The sequence below is a fragment of the Moschus berezovskii genome, chromosome 1, assembly GCF_049115385.1.
Source record: "Moschus berezovskii isolate FMDL1 chromosome 1, NW_MosBer_1.0, whole genome shotgun sequence".
Classification (NCBI taxonomy): Eukaryota; Metazoa; Chordata; class Mammalia; order Artiodactyla; family Moschidae; genus Moschus; species Moschus berezovskii.
This window is the reverse complement of record NC_142460.1, coordinates 80,023,900-80,040,123: the sequence shown is the minus strand read 5'-3', so window position 1 is coordinate 80,040,123 and position 16,224 is coordinate 80,023,900. Positions and strand designations below refer to the sequence as shown.

The 16,224-nt window shown below is 43.7% G+C and overlaps 1 protein-coding gene across 3 annotated transcripts in view; it reads left to right on the top strand.

Moving 5' to 3' along the window:
- Nucleotides 1-7,320: 7,320 nt before the first annotated feature.
- Nucleotides 7,321-16,224, top strand: part of DRD3 (dopamine receptor D3) — a 47,393-nt gene continuing 38,489 nt past the window's right edge. For all 3 annotated transcript variants that reach the window (XM_088840564.1, XM_088840540.1, XM_055418405.2), the window contains exon 1: nucleotides 7,321-7,590. In XM_088840564.1, coding sequence (XP_088696690.1) covers nucleotides 7,321-7,590 — 270 coding nt within the window. The remainder of the gene's footprint in view (nucleotides 7,591-16,224) is intronic.

The window sequence follows — 16,224 nt, the reverse complement described above, 5'->3', positions numbered from 1 at the left end:
GGTCATGTGCACAAGATACTCTGAAAAAGCGAGGTTTTAAAATTAGCCCCCATTTCTGGCGTGTCTCTCTCACCTGAATAATGGGGAAGTTAAGAACATGGGGCTCTGGAAACAGACAGTTCTTGGGTTGAATCAGCTCCATAATTACTGGTGTATGACCTCAGTGAGATCCTTAACCTTTCTGTTACTTTCTTCATCTGCAAAGATGGGGATACAATAGAACCTATTTCTTTCATCAAGTTGTTATGAGGTTTAGATAAAATAATGCTTATAAATGTTAGCTATAATTATTAATTTTTTCAGGCAATATAGCAAGTCTGAATTGAAGTGCCAAGCCAGAAAAGCCTTGGAGACTAGAGATCAGGATATAACTGAGTGAAAGTTCAGAGATGGCAAAAGACAGGGATCTGTGATACAAGTAATTGGTCTTGCAACCCTGTTGTCACCTGGAAATGATTGCCCATAGCGACTTCCACCTCCAGCATGAAAGAAAGTGAAAGTGAGGTCGCTCAGTCGTGTCCGACTCTTTGCGATCCCATGGATGGTAACCTACCAGGCTCCTCCATCTATGGGATTTTCTAGGCAAGAATACTGGAGTGGGTTGCCATTTCCTTCTCTGGGAGATCTTCCCAACCCAGGGATTGAACCTGGGTCTCCCACATTATAGGGAGACGCTTTACCATCTGAGCTACCAGGGGAGTCAGCATAGATACATTAAATAGGTCACAAATTTTGGATTTAGGAAGACACACGATTAAAGTTGGGCTCAATTCAGACCCATATACTGTGTAATCCTGGGAAAGTTACTGAAATTCTGTCTCAGTTTCTTAATCTGTAAAAAGAAGATATCAATATCTACCTTCAGGGTTATTATAAATATTAAACTGAGGTAATATCTGTAAAGTACTAGTGCCTAGTACAGAGGAGCAGCCAGAAGTGGTAGTGACTCTTATCTTCAGAAGGAGGTTGAGAACTCAAGGTGTTTTTGTTTTTGTTATGTTTTGCTTAACTCCATGTTCTCAAAGAAAGAAAACAAATAATTAAAACCCTGTAAATCTTAATGAGTAACTTCCTAACAAACTCCATGGGAGTCTGGTATGGAACCAGGAGCCCAGATGAGACAACGTACAGATATTCCAAGAAGACTGTGGTTCCACACTGAGGGACTGAATATCATCAAAACAGAATGCATGTCATAGCTGATGGGGGCCTGACCACACTCTGTCCCTCTGCTTTTTAAAGTAGATTAGACACTCACTCAAAGAGATGCTACAATAAACTCTAGACTGTGTAAGAAATTAAAAGGCTCATTAAAATTTGTAAGTAGTGTGATACGTAACGATTCTTGAAAGAGTAAGACCAGCAATAATCTTCTAGTCCTTGCCATCTCCACTGTCACCTCCATCCACTCTTAACTAATACCCTTCGCTGAGGTCATCAGTAATCTCCTAATTTCCAGGTCCATTAGACACTTTGCAATTGTAGTTTATTTGATTCCTTCACCTAGTCCCACTTGCCCTTAAACAATAAAAGCTACAATAATTTAAGTGAAATGTGCCAGACATGATGTTAGAGCCATGATTCCCAACGGGGAGAGCAATTTTGCCCCACAAGGGACAGTGACAATGTCAGAGACTTGTTTCACTGTCACAGCTGGAAGAAGGGCTGTGTTACTGGCATCTAGTGGGTAGATGTCAGGGATGTTGCTAAAAATCCTACAATATAGAAAACAGTAACCCTTCACCCCAACAAAGAATTTTCCAGCCCCAGTTGTCAATAGTCCCAAGACTTTGCATATATAATTTTATTTGATCATTATAATAACCCTATAGAGTGGGTATGATTGTCCTCATTTTGCTGATGAGGAAATCAGGCTATTGTTATGAATTACTTAGAGAGTCAAAGAATTGATGCTTTTGAACTGTGGTGTTGGAGAAGACTCTGGAGAGTCCCTTGGACTGCAAGGAGATCCAACCAGTCAATCCTAAAGGAAATCAGTCCTGAATATTCATTGGAAAGACTGATGCTGAGACTGAAACTCCAATACTTTGGCCACCTGATACAAAGAACTGACTCATTGGAAAAGACCCTGATGCTGGGAAAGATTGAAGACAGGAGAAGACGGGGACAACAGAGGATGAGATGGTTGGATGGCATCACCGACTCAATGAACATGAGTCTGAGTAAACTCCGGGAGTTGGTCATGGACAGGGTGGCCTGACGTGCTGCAGTCCATGGGACGGCAAAGACTCAGACAAAATTGAGTGACTGAACTGCCTGACTTAGAGAGTGACTTTTTTTTCCCAGCTGGGCTGGGTCTTCATTGCTGTGTGTGGGTTTTCTCTAGTTGCAGCAAAAGAGAGCTACTCTCTAGTTGCAGTGTGTGGACCTCTCATTGCAGTGACTTCTCTTGTTGCGGAGCATGGGCTCTAGCGTGTGCAGGCTTCAGTAGTTGCAGCATATAGCTTCTAGAGTATGGGCTCAGTGGTTGTGGCACTCAGGCTTAGTTGCCCCGTAGTATGTGGAATCTTCCCTGATCAGGGATTGAACCCTTGTTCCCTACATTGACAAGCAGATTCCTAACCATTGGACCACCAGGGAAGTCCACTTAGAGAGTGAATATTAAGTTCACAAATTCTCTAGACTCTACTTCTTCTACCTGAGATCAGTTTACTTGATAGCTTATCTATCAAAAGAAGAAAGCAAAGAGAAAACCCAGCCCCGTTCTGTGTTATATAAGCAGTGCTGGTTAAAAAAAAAAAAAAAATCTAAATAAAATCTAAGGAGGGAGGAAGTTGAAACAATTAGCTGAGAAATAGGGAGTAACCTAGCATCTCAGTCATTTTCTGCTTTCATCTCCCACACCTACAACCCATCAGGAACTGCCTGGGCAACCAAGACTTACCCTACAGCTACGCTAAAGAATCTAAGACTGTAACATGCATCGAGGGGATGACCCAGAGGGAGGATAAGGGGAGGAGGGAGGTGGGAGGGGGGTTTGGGAGGGGGAACTCATGTACACCCGAGGCAGATTCATGTCAATGTATGGCAAAACCAACCAATATAATATTGTAAAATAATTAGCCTCCAATAAAAATTAAAAAAAGAAAAAAAAAGAATCTAAGACTATAGCTGCTGCTGCTGCTGCTAAGTCACTTCAGTCGTGTCCGACTCTGTGCGACCCCATAGACGGCAGCCCACCGGGCTCCTCTCTCCATGGGATTTTCCAGGCAATAGTACTGGAGTGGGGTGCCATCGCCTTCTCCGAAGACTAGCACTAGTGTAACGCAAAAAGTAAGTAAATTAGAAATTGCAATGGTGATTCCAACATCAGGCTCAGAATTGATTTTCAGAGTCAAGGGTTTCCCTTCATATAATTAGTCACTGACACTCAGCTGTGCTATTTTTAAGTAGCTGCCAAACCTCAGCAGAGTAAAATGTCCAGCACAATGGTAACAAATATCCCAAGGTTTTATGCTTCCCTCCTATCCAAAAGATGAGATAAGGCCAAGAAATCACTACCCAACTGCAGACCCCAAGAAAATGTGATTCCTGGCCACTGATTTCCAACATGGCCTAGTTGCAGAAGCAAAAATGTTCCAGGCCTGAGACTGTCTCAAAGGTGAAAATATCCTTGAACAATCAGAAAGCTTTGTATTTTTCCAAAAGCTCTTGGCAGTAACAGTGCTATCTCTGGGGTAGTGGCTGCCCTTCTCCGAATAATGAGAAAATTATAATTATTATCAAAAATTATTATTATGCTTTAAAATATATTTAGTGCAAACAGTGTGCCAAGATAAAGAACGTTTTTTTTTTTTTAAACAATCCTCTGAATTCATTCCAAACTGCTCGCCCCTTACAATTAATTATTTGTTCAATTTAACACTTTCACATTCCAGGCTGAAACATTCAAAATGAGATACAAAATGACAGCCAGGAATAAGCCAATCTTCAAATCAAAGGAGAGCTGCAGTTAGCAGAATTGAGAGCAAATCCTGGCCACCAACCTGGGGCCTGGAGCAAGAATTCCCATGGGGGCCCATATACTCCACGTCTACACAGTTTAGTTGTAACTAACAAAGAGTATTGAAGGAAATGTTTACTCCTCCTGCCTTAATAAAGGTACCTTTTCAAAAATCTGGAAGGCCAGGTTTGAATTTAGGATTCCCAGGCCTTAAGAGTGCCATGCAAAATGTGAGAAGGCAGGAGAAACTACCCCACTCCCCATCCTGTCCCAGGGACTCTGTCTTCTCTCCCCATCTCAGGCTGCCTCCAAGCTATTCATCCAAACTCCCCCAAACAGCTGCCCCAGGAGCCTATGGGTCCCAAACATATGCCACTGTCTTCCTTCAGGGTGACAAATCCAAAATGAGGCCTAGAAATAGGGTCTAAGCAGTCTGGGCAGAGAATCCTGTGATCCTGATACCAAGAGTATGGTCTAGAGGGCCTCCCCAGTGGTCCAGTGGTAAAGCATCCTCCGGCCAATGCAGGAGACATGGGTTCAATCTCTTGTCCGGGAAGATCCCACATACCACGAGGCAATAAAGCCCATGCACCAAAACTATCAGGCCTGTGCTCTAGAGCTCAGGAGATGCAACTACTGAAGCCCACGTGCCCTACAGCCCATTCTCTACAACGAGAGAAGCCACTGCAATGAGAAGCCCGCACACCACAGCTACAGTGTAATCCTCACTTGCCACAACTAGAAAAAGGTTTGCACAGTGATGAAAACCTGCTTGGCCATAAATTAAGAAATTAATTAAATTACATATGTACACATGCAAATATATCCACATAGATAAATAGATAAAGAGTATAGTCTAGAAAGGGAGTGTGGACTCCAGGTGGTTCTGCTCCTTGGTGCCATGGGAAGGCACAACTTCATCCTCTGGGGAGGTTATGACCAGATGGGGTCCAGAGTGAAGCCCTCAGAAGCACAGAGTCCCCAGGAAGCACTCTGCCCAGGTCTCAGGGTCATGCTATACGCTACAAACTTTCTGCTTCCCCAGCATGTGGCATGTGGGATCTTCCCGGACCAAAGGGACTGCTACTCTTGGCACAAAGGCATTTCCCTCTTATCCCCCACGGATACACACACCTGGCTTTAAGGGCCCGGAGTCCCTTCTGGCCCCAACAGGTTGGTGTTGTTGGTCAACTGATGAGCTCTGTTGCCTTTCCCACTCTACATCAAACAACCCCACAGTTGGAAGGTTGGCTTTTCCTAGTGGATAGTAATATGACAGCTACCATGGCTTTCAGATGCCAAAGAAGAGCACTGGAAGGCCTGCATGCTGGTTCCCTAAGAACCTGTATGACTTAAGTTATGTTACTAATCTCTCTACATCTCAATTTCCCTGTTTGAAAAGTGAGAGCATTGAACTATGTCAGAGATCAAAAACTGGTGACATATGGTTCATTGACCCATGGATGCGGGATTTTTGGGGGGGGATGGGAGACTTCATAAGGCTTAAATATTTTTTAAATTAGTAATGAGTCTTTAAAAATTAGGAAGTTTCAGGAATTCCCTGGTCATCTAGTGGTTAGGGGGCTTCCCCAGTGGCTCAATGGTAAAGAAGCAGCCTGCAATGCTAGAGCTGCAGGAGACGCAGGTTCAATCCCTACATCGGGAAGATCCCCTGGAGGAGGGCATGGCAACCCACTTCAGTAGTCTTGCCTGGAGAATCCCATGGACAGAGGAGCCTGGTGGGCTGCAGTCCATATGGTCACAAAGAGTCTGACAGAAAGCAACTTAGCATGCATGTACCAGTGGTTAGGACCCGGCATTTTCACTGTCGTGATGTGGGTTCACTTCCTGGTCTGGGAACTAAGATCCCAGAAGCTGCACAGCACAGCCAAAAATATAAAATGAAATAATTAGGAGGTTTCAAATAAAATTCCACACATGGATTTTTCCTAAATATAAAAACCACTATACTGCCTCTAAACCCCATTACTCTTCAGACTTTCTCCCATAATCCAGTCTCCACAACCACCATGTCCTACTACCTAAGACCCAAGAGAAAGAACGGTAGACTGAAGGAAGTGAAGAGAGACTGAGGGAGGCAGGGGAGAAGGCAAATGCAGGCAATGGGAGGGGGTGGAGCGGGAGGGGAAAAAGGAAAGGGGAGTGGGAAGCCAAGAGAAAAGGACCCATCAGAGAAAGAGCTAACACATCACTTTCTAGGTGTCGGGCATGGCTATCAATGTCTTAACATATATTATAACTCATTTAATCTTCACAAAATCCCTATTTGGACAAGTTCCATTATTTCCCCATTTTACCGAGAAGGAAAACGAAGCTCAGCAAGGTGAAGCGATGTGCCCAAGTCCCCAGAGTTAGGGAGTGGTAGAGTTGGGGTTGTCATCCTGCAGCGGCTACCCAGCTCACTCAGAGTCCAAGTGAGGTTCTTTCAAGGGCCCTGCACGGCCTCTCAACCTCACACCCTTCCACTCTGCCCCTGCCTCACCTGGCTCCAGGCACACTGGTCTCCCCGCAGCCCCTTCCACCCACCAGCCGCTGCCTTCTGTACTTGCTGTTCCTTCTGCTTGGCTCTGTGCAGTCGGCTTCCTTGGGTCCTCCAAGTGATGACCCAGTGGTCACCGTCTCCCTGAGGGCTTCCTGATTACTCAAGTTAAAAACTTCACTCCGACCCCTATTGACTGTCTAGTGTGGGAAAGTCACAATGTCCATCTAGTTATTGGTATAGGAGATGGACACTGTGACTTCCCCACACTAGTGCAGAATCGCACACACACACAATCCTCACCGTGTCCTCACCTCCTTCCCTAAATTATTGTTCTTCAAAATACATATCATCATCGAACACATTGTTGTCGTTTTCTTAGTCTCTAAGTTGTGTCCGACTATTTCGTGACCCCATGAACTGTAGCCTATCAGGCTCCTCTGTCTGTGGAATTCTCCAGGCAAGAATACTGGAGTGGGCTGCCATTTCCTGCTCCAGAGGATCTTCCCCACTCAGAGATGGAACCTGCATCCCCTGCATTGGCAAGAGCCACCACTAAGCCCCCTGTGAAGACCTTCATCAAACATACTACATGTTTTATTTATCTTACTACTGTCTTCTCCTCTGGAATGGAGGCTTCACAAAGGCAGGAATTTTTCTCCCTTTTCTCAGTGCTGTATATCCAGGGCTTGGAATAGTGTCTAGCATATAGAAAGTGCTCAATAAAATATCTGTTAAAGAAATAAATTGAAAAATGTACCCAAGCAAGTCAAACTCCCAAGAGTCTGACTTGACTGACATTGTTTTCTATCTCCTCCCAGGAAACGTGTGGGGGTTACCCCACTCCCTCCAGGCGATGGCACCTCTCAACCAGCTGGGGGGCCACATCAACGTGACCTGTGCAGCAGAGAACTCCACAGGGGCCGGCCGGGCCCGCCCGCACGCCTACTATGCCCTCTCCTACTGCGCACTCATCCTGGCGATCGTCTTCGGCAATGGTCTAGTGTGTGTGGCTGTGCTGAAGGAACGGGCCCTGCAGACCACCACCAACTATCTGGTGGTGAGCCTGGCCGTGGCGGACCTGCTGGTGGCCACCCTGGTAATGCCCTGGGTGGTGTACCTGGAGGTGAGTAGGCCGCAGGTACGAGCTTCCCATGTGACCGTGCCTGCCTCTGTCTTCCCCGAGCATCTGGCGCCTGGGCTCGGAATGCTCCCTGCCATGATCCAGGATCTGGGGAAGGAAGGAGAGTTCCTGGTACTCTCCCTTTCACGAGGGAAGTGAAGGTCTTGAGAGCAGCATTTATTCAGCATTACTTGCCCAGGTCAGAAACAGGGAGCTGGGAATGATTCTTCCCTGGGCCTCCAGCATCCAGGTGACTGGACTTGAGTAACGGGATTCGTCCTAAAAAATGCACCAGGTTTACTCTCCATGTCAGTCATGCTGCAAAGACATGGCGGGCTGGGGGAGGCGGTCCAATGGCCATACTCATCAGTGTTTCAATATATTAATACATAGGGGTGAGGATGTGCAGCAAGGGCAGAGGAATTCTTTTTTAATGAAATCTTTTTACTGAATGAGAGGAAACAGGAAAGGGGGGTGGGAGGGTAAGAGAAACAGAGCAGAGAAAATGAGAAAAAAAGAGAGAAAGAACAGTCTGCGAATGGACCAGACTTCTGATGGCTCAGCTGCCCTTGGACTTGGCACTTTCCTCCTGGGTACCAGCTCTCCACACTCTGCTTCCACAGGAAAAGACCGAATTTTTATTTTCGATGCCTCCATTAATAGTACAGAGCCCTCACCAGTTAGATAATGCAGCAGACCCTGGAGAATTCTTCCAGAAAGAAATGTTTCTTAAATTTGAAAGTATTTTCACTGGAAAGTGCAAAACAGAGTCAGGAGGTGATCAAGACAAAACATCCATTTGCTAACAAGGAAATTGGGGTGCCCACACCTGTTCAAGAAACAGATATTCCTACCAGGAAAACATGCAATTACTAAGGAGTTTTTTTAAAACACCTTAATACACTATTAATATTTCTCCTCTGCACTGTGTATCATTCTAAAGAGGTATCCAATGAAGGCTCAAAATGATGCCATGATTAAGAGAAATTAAAATTCATCAAATTAATATCTCAGTTAATATTAATAGTGAAGATGACAGTTAATTAAGTATGACATATCACAGGAGAGCAAAAACCTCGAACACAGACTGCTTACCCGAGTAACCATATTAAAGAATGACTGGGAACTAAAATTAGACTTATGATCTCAACGGGGAGAGATAAAGGAACAAAATCAAGAAGACAGAAAAGGAAATTCAAGAATAAAAGCAACTAGGCTGACTGGGATAGATTTCAAGGCTAAGGGAATACTCAGAGTAAAAAACTGTACATTTATTTTTCCATTAGGATGTTCCTGATGGTAAAGGGTCTTGTAATTATCTTGACCTTTCCATCAACCCAACTGCTGTGCTTAGTCACTCAGTCGTGTCCAATTCTTTGTGACCCCATTGTCTGTAGCCACCAGGCTCCTTTGTCCATGGGGATTCTCCAGGCAAGAATACTGGAGTGGGCTGCCATGCCCTCCTAACCCAATTAGAAACATTCTTGAAGTCAGAAGCCATGTCTTCGTCCCTTTTCCCCCATAGTCCAAACATACTACTTGGCACATAATATGTGCTAAATAAATATCTGATGTATGAATGGTTAAATGAACCTGCTATGCACAGTATGCATTAGATAGACCTTTTCTGCTATTACCATCTGCAGCTACATCTATTGCTACAATGAACTTTTATTTTTTAATAATGATACTGAAAAGGAGTTAGAAGCATATATTTCTGTTCAATAGAGAAGACTTAGCAGCCATAACCCAGTGTGGATGGATTAGTCAACACTTCAGAACATCCCCAAACCCCACCTCAAAAGTGTTTCTGTCTATCCCTATATGCTATAAGGATTTCTTCAGTCTTTCAGAAGATCGAATGTCAGAAAAAAATGCAGGAAGAGAACCTTCCCTCTGATAAGCATCTTAATTGCATCTGAAATAAAACCAGGCTTTTGGTGTCCGTGCACTTAGGGCCTCTTTGGCTGTCCACCTGTGATTGTTTCCAGGACTCTGGATGGATCACGGTTGGAGAATCTCTGTAGATATTGGTATAGGAGATGGACAGTGTGACTTTCCCACACTAGACACCCACTGTATCTCCTTCTGGCCCACCAATATGGATGGTGCCCCCACTCTACTGCTGAGCATAGAGGAGCACCTGAGTCTGCAGAAGGCCAGCATGACTTCTCTCCAAAGGCCTTAGTGGGCTCCCTGCAGGTTATATCTGTGGCTTTTCTCCATTGGAGAAGCTCCTGTTTCTCCTCATCAAAACCAATACACCCTCTGTCCAACAGGTTATTTACAACAAGCAGGCGTTCAGTGGCCAAGAGGATGGTCACATAAGTCTGAAATCAAACAAAAAAGATTTGGTGGAGCAAAGACATCTCTCCACTGGGAAATGGGCTTTGTGACCTCTTTTTGGTCCTACCCATTTGCTTCAAGGCTGTAGTAAATGCAACTTATTATCTCTGCATCACTTCCTCCAACAGTCAACTAAGGGCCTGTCTCAACAAAAGACAAAATATGGCATTAAGTAACTATCATTAACAGACAACCAATTAAGATAACAGAAGATTCTATTCCAGAGGATCAGGTCTCCCTACCCTACCCGAGTCTGTATATTTTCCTTAGTCTAAATGCCAGCTCCCTGTGGACTTCAGAAGCAGACTGGGTGGTTAAAGAGAAATAAGAACACTCTGCGCTCTTAAAGGAATCATGAATACATAAATCCATGTGTCTCAGGGAAGAACAAACTGTTACTCCCACTAACTTGTCTTAATGACCATACAGTTTGGGTAGCTGGTCTAGTAATTACAAGACCATACCAAAGAGGAAAGAAGGGGAGAGGATGCAGTGTTGACCACAGAGACCACTGTGGGCCCAAGGGTCCCCAGGGGGGCAGGATGAATGTGAGAAGACACCAGGAGAGTGCAAAATTAACTGTCAAATTCCCAGCTTCCTGTCCTTTGATTTGAATGCATCCATACTGTTTGAAGGGAATATTGGCTCACATTGGCCAGACCTCCTCCTTCAAAGGGAAATTGGCTCATCATGCCAGACACCAGTTTGTTTGAGTTACGAATGTTTTGGCTGTAAATATTGGAAAATTTGACTCACTATAGCTTAAACAAATAGGACTTACTTTTCTTACATAATCAGAATCCTGGAGGAAGGGGCTGTGTGGGTATTGGGTCAGCTGCCTCACATGTCATCAAGGACCAGACTCTCCCATTCTTTCTGATCACCATCCTCGGTAAACTGACTCACTTCCTCATGCTGCTCACAAGAGGGCTACTATTGCCCTCAGCATCATGGCCATATTCAAAAATAGGATGGGTGGGGACAGCAGGGAAAGAAAAAAAAAAAATCCTTTCCTGGAGTGGTTTGCAGGTTTCTCTAAGTGAATTCATTTAAGTCTAATTGGCCAGAACCGGAATATAAGGCCAATTTTAGTCACAAGGGAGGATAGAAAAGAAAAAGTGAAAATGTGGGTTTTATTAAAACAAGAAGTGGGGGAGAGATAGGCAATAAAATGTCATATAACTTTGTGCTTCCGCTGGAATTCACTGGGATGAATGTTATTTTGATACAGTCATGCTATGAGAATGACTCAGAATTGGGAGTCAGAAGGCATGGAGTTACATGAATAAAATGAAAATGACAACTACGCTTTCCCTAACTCAAAGGGTTGATTTAGGCTCAACTGTCATCAACTAAAAAAGTGCTCTGATAACTAAAGTGCAATCTATAGATATCTTAGTTAATACACTTTTATCTGTAAGTAAAAGAAACTTTAACTCCAGTTGACTTAAACAATGAACGTTGTTTGTCTTTCAATGCATTGGCTCTCCTGTCCTGTGGTAGGGTGGACTGCAGGCACAGTTTGAACAGGGTGCCAGTTCCATCTCTCTACAATTCTCTCAGCTCTGTCTTCTTCCATATCCTGGCCTTATCCTTTGGCAAAGGGTAAGCTATAGATCTCACATTGCACACCATGCCATTCACAGCAAGAGAGAAAATATATATCCCAGAATTTCTATTAGAAGTATCCAGATGTACTTGGATTGAATTGGTTTATGGCACACAATTTTCTCTTAATCAATCACTGCAGAGAATAATCAGTTTGGCACAGGTTATGTGAACCTTCCATAGAACACATCAACTGCTCAGGAATCTCAGGGATTCCCAGTGGAATCCAAGGACAATTGGAAAGAACAAGGAACACTGTCAGCAAGAATGCATCACAGTGGCTTTCATGGGTACCATTTTCATCATGAAGGCACACAAGAAGGCTGGGCTTGGACAGTATATTAAAAGGGACTAGAGGGGGCCAGTCACTACCCTTCTTCAGATTTCTCTGTCCTCAGGCCTTGCAGAGAAGTTGAGGACAAAAACTATGCAGGTGACCTCAGAGTACATTATATTCCAGAGGGCCCTGGCCATCTCTTTAATTCAGTTTGCAGCATTTTTGTGAAAACTCTTTTCTGGGCTATACCAAATATTTCTATCTCAGATTCCCTCTCAAGTTTTTAATTTCCTGCTTTAGAAGCTTCAGTCTGTTTAGAGCTCCTTTTCCAAGCACAAACATCCCATCTTGTTCCACTCGGTTAAGCACCTTTTGTGATGTTTAATGCACTTGTATCAGGGCAGAAAGGCAGCGTAAGCAGCCACAGGAACATTGAGAATACTAACTGCAGAGTATTTGGGTCCCAGTGTGGACTGAAGGAAAGATTCGAGGGTTAGGTAATACAAACAAGCAAAAAAGTGCCGAGTGGGTTCAGCCTGGGGCACTCACCACAGAGAGCATGGTCCAGGTCAGAAAATGGTGACAGAAAAGAACAGCACTATTTTGGGGAGAGGTGCCTTTGGACCTTGTAATGATCCTGATTGTTAAAAATAAAGACTTTTTAAAGGAAACTTTCACCATTGTCCAAAAACCCCAAATGACAGCAATTTAAGAGTTCCCCTCTGGAAACAAAAACACCAGGAGTCTCTTCACCAAACTCTGGATTTTGATGGAAGTCATAGACTATGAAAGCTGGAAGGGCTTGGAGAGTGTTTCTACTGTCATTTCTTTTTTTCTGTTAATATATATTTATTTATTTGGCTGTGCTAGGTCTTACCTGTGGCATGTGGGATCTAGTTCCACCACCAGGGATCAAACTCGGGCCCCCTGCATTGGGAATAAGGAGTCTTAGCCACTGGATCACCAGGGAAGTCCCTCTGCTGTCATTTCTAAAGTGTCATCCAACCTCAAGAAATTTCTGGCAATATCCTAGTGACCAGGATTCTCTGTGGGAATGGGCCTCAGGGTTGAGCTAAACCTTCATTACAGGGAGCTGCTTGTTCTAAATACAGACTGATGGGTCTACCCTAGATGTACCAAACTGGACTGTGGCAAGCAAAAATAGAGTGAAGAGGCTAATCAGAGAAGTAATTCCATATCTACCCCTTGGATATCTCCCTAAAACAACTAAAATTCCACCCCTTAGAGCAGAAATTCTTAACCTGAGGAATCCATCAACTTGGATATAAATAAAATTACTTCTTTATTTTCACTAAACCAAAATTAAGCATTTCCTTCAATTATGAATGTCAGCATCAACCCACAGCAGAAGAAATCCTTTGTGTCACCAGTAGAAATCACAGATGTTTATATTTTCAAATCGCATTACAGTTTTTACAGACACCAAAATAGCATTTACACTCATCAGTACTCTGAAACTATAGGAATTTGAGGCCTGCACTTAGGTCTTATCATTTAATGCATTATTAAAGAATCACATATATTTTTTAAAAATTTGTAACTACAGTTTGATATAATTGGTATCCTTTGTGGTTCATTGTATTTTATCTTATGCATTTAAAACACTCTTCTGAGAAAGAACTATAAGGTCAAAGGCACCCAAGGGATAAAGGATGCTTCAGGAGCCCTAGGACAACCATTTCTTTTTCTTTTAATATTTTTATTTTATTAAAATATAGTTGATTTACAACGTTGTGTTAATTTTTGCCGTATAGCAAAGTGACTTTGTTATACACACAAATATATTCATATATTATACATATATTCTTTAGGGACATATATACACATATATTCTTTAGGGATAACCATTTCAGAAGATAAAGTCATGCCCTGCCCTCCCACAACATCCTGTGGACCAGTATTTCCCAAACCTCCCAGGCAGCATGAATCACTGGAGGTATTTATTATCCTGCTGCTACTGCTGCTGCTAAGTCACTTCAGTCGTGTCCGACTCTGTGTGACCCCATAGATGGAAGCCCACCAGGCTCCCCTGTCCCTGGGATTCTCCAGGCAAGAACACTGGAGTGGGTTGCCATTTCCTTCTCCAATGTGTGAAAGTGAAAAGTGAAAGTGAAGTCGCTCAGTCGTGTCCGACCCCTAGCGACCCCATGGACTGCAGCCCACCAGGCTCCTCCATCCATGGGGTTTTCCAGGCAAGAGTACTGGAGTGGATTGCCATTGCCTTCTCTGTTATTATCCTGAATGGGGCCTAAAAATCATTTTAACAAGAGCCTCAGGTGATTTGGAAAATGCTGCCTTATCAGTGAATTTGGGAAATGCTGCCGTAGGCTATGCCTGTTGAAAATCAATAGCCAACTTCAGTACCTGAAAACACTCTCCTGCTCCCCCCCAACCCCCCACCCCCGCCTTCTGTATTGCCAAAGGGAGCCAGTTACATTCATTAGCAAGTGAGAGTAACACCACCTGGCTGCTGTTTAATTCTGAAGTGAGTTATTCATTAAAATTTAGGGGAAAGGTAGAATCACATCTCTTAAAAAGCCTTAAATCAATCAGATTTCTTTTTTCTGCTTTTTTCCTGCTTTAATTTCAAAAATCACTTTACCTTCCATTTTCTCCCAACACTGTACTCATCTCACTGTCAGCAATTATCATAGATATTTTCTTAGTGTGCCTCTCCTGGGCCTTCAGTTCACCCCTTCCCATTCACACATGACTTCCTGCTCCCCCGCCACCCCCTGTCATCCCCCCACACATGCACTATATGCTGGTCTAACAATACAGTTTAATTCATCTCACAAGTTTAATTCATTTCAGTACACCTACCCCAGCAAAGCATCAGCCCCATAATGGGCCCTCAGTAAACACTGGACGCGTGGGTGGACGGATGGACCAAGGCCAAGTCTTCCCCCTCCTGTGATATGAGAGTGGAGTTAAATTGTACACATCTCAGAAGCAGCGTGTCAAGGTGCTGACCTCTGAGAGGCAAAACAGAGTAATGGTTAACATTAAGGTTTGAAATTCCAGCTACTTTTACTAGCTATGTGTCCTTAGGCAAATTATTCAACCTCTCTCAGACTCCCATTTCTTTATCTATAAATTGGAAAGAATATTTACCTCATTGGGTTGCTGTGAGAGTTACTTAGCATGTTCTTGGCTGCTACTGATTGTTCACTATTATTTACTTGGTGCAGAGGACTCGTTTTTAAAAAAATAAAGGTATTTTCATTATACATACCACCAATTAGAGACGCATCTTGACGAGAAAGCTCCAGAGAAGGCCAAGTGATGGCACCTTAGCAGGAATTACTTAAATCTTCTTGACACTGAGCTGAGATCAAGGGAGTGAGTATTTTGCTGGCAGAGTTGGAGAAAGGAGGAGAAGAGAGCCAGAATGGGGTAGCACAGTGGGGGCCTGGAAGCCAGAGGACAGCTTGAGGGCTTCGGCCCTGAGGAGCTCAAGAAACCAGAGACCTGACAGGTATGTACTTTCACTAGCTCAGAGTCAGCGGGCCCCCACTGTTTTGCACTGTTTTTCTGCAATCCTGGGATGCAAGCAATCAGAAGGTCTCCCATTCCCTGGAAGGGGGGTGATGTGGTCCGTCCCACAAAATTCCCTGAGGAGCACATGGTTTTCTCTTCCTTCTTGTGTCCACCCACTTGCATCCCTTTCCAACAGCTGGCCCCTCCTCACCCGACACCCCCATACAGCGATGTGTAACAGTCTACATCCCAGTGCCCCGTCTGTCTCTAGAGCCATGCCTCCTGGGCCAAGGCGCTGCACCTCTTCAAACGTTAGTCTCTTTCTCAGCAATGAAGATAACAACAGTCCTCTCTCACAGGAAAATAACCAGCCACAGAGGCCATGTATGTAACTGTTGGTATTAACACAGATTATGTCAGAGACCCTTCATCCTGTCAGAATATATTTGCAGGCTGGGATCCCTCTAGGAGATGGATGCACAGCAAATAAGAAGAACTCCTTGCTCCTATCAGATCGATTAAGTAGCAGTCATTTAATCTCCTATCAAATAAGTGTATAATTTGTCCTCAAAAAGCTTTGAGAGCACATACAGTTTAAAAAAAAAAAACAAAAACTCAGGGATCAAGTTCCAAAGTTACAGAAATTTCTGCAATGGGTCATGTGCATTGGTGACCCACACAGACTGAGTTCTCAATAAATGTTAGCTTTTATTAATGATATTAGGACCTCAAGATGATCTCTATTTTATTTAGAATGCCTTGCTTCTTCAGTTCTCTACAAGGACGGGGCCTGAAGAACTTTTTAAAAAAAAAACACATAATATACCCTCCTCTAATGAACTAATAGGAGTTTTGCAGGTACTTGTGTTATTGATGAATGAATGAACAAATGAATAAACAGGACA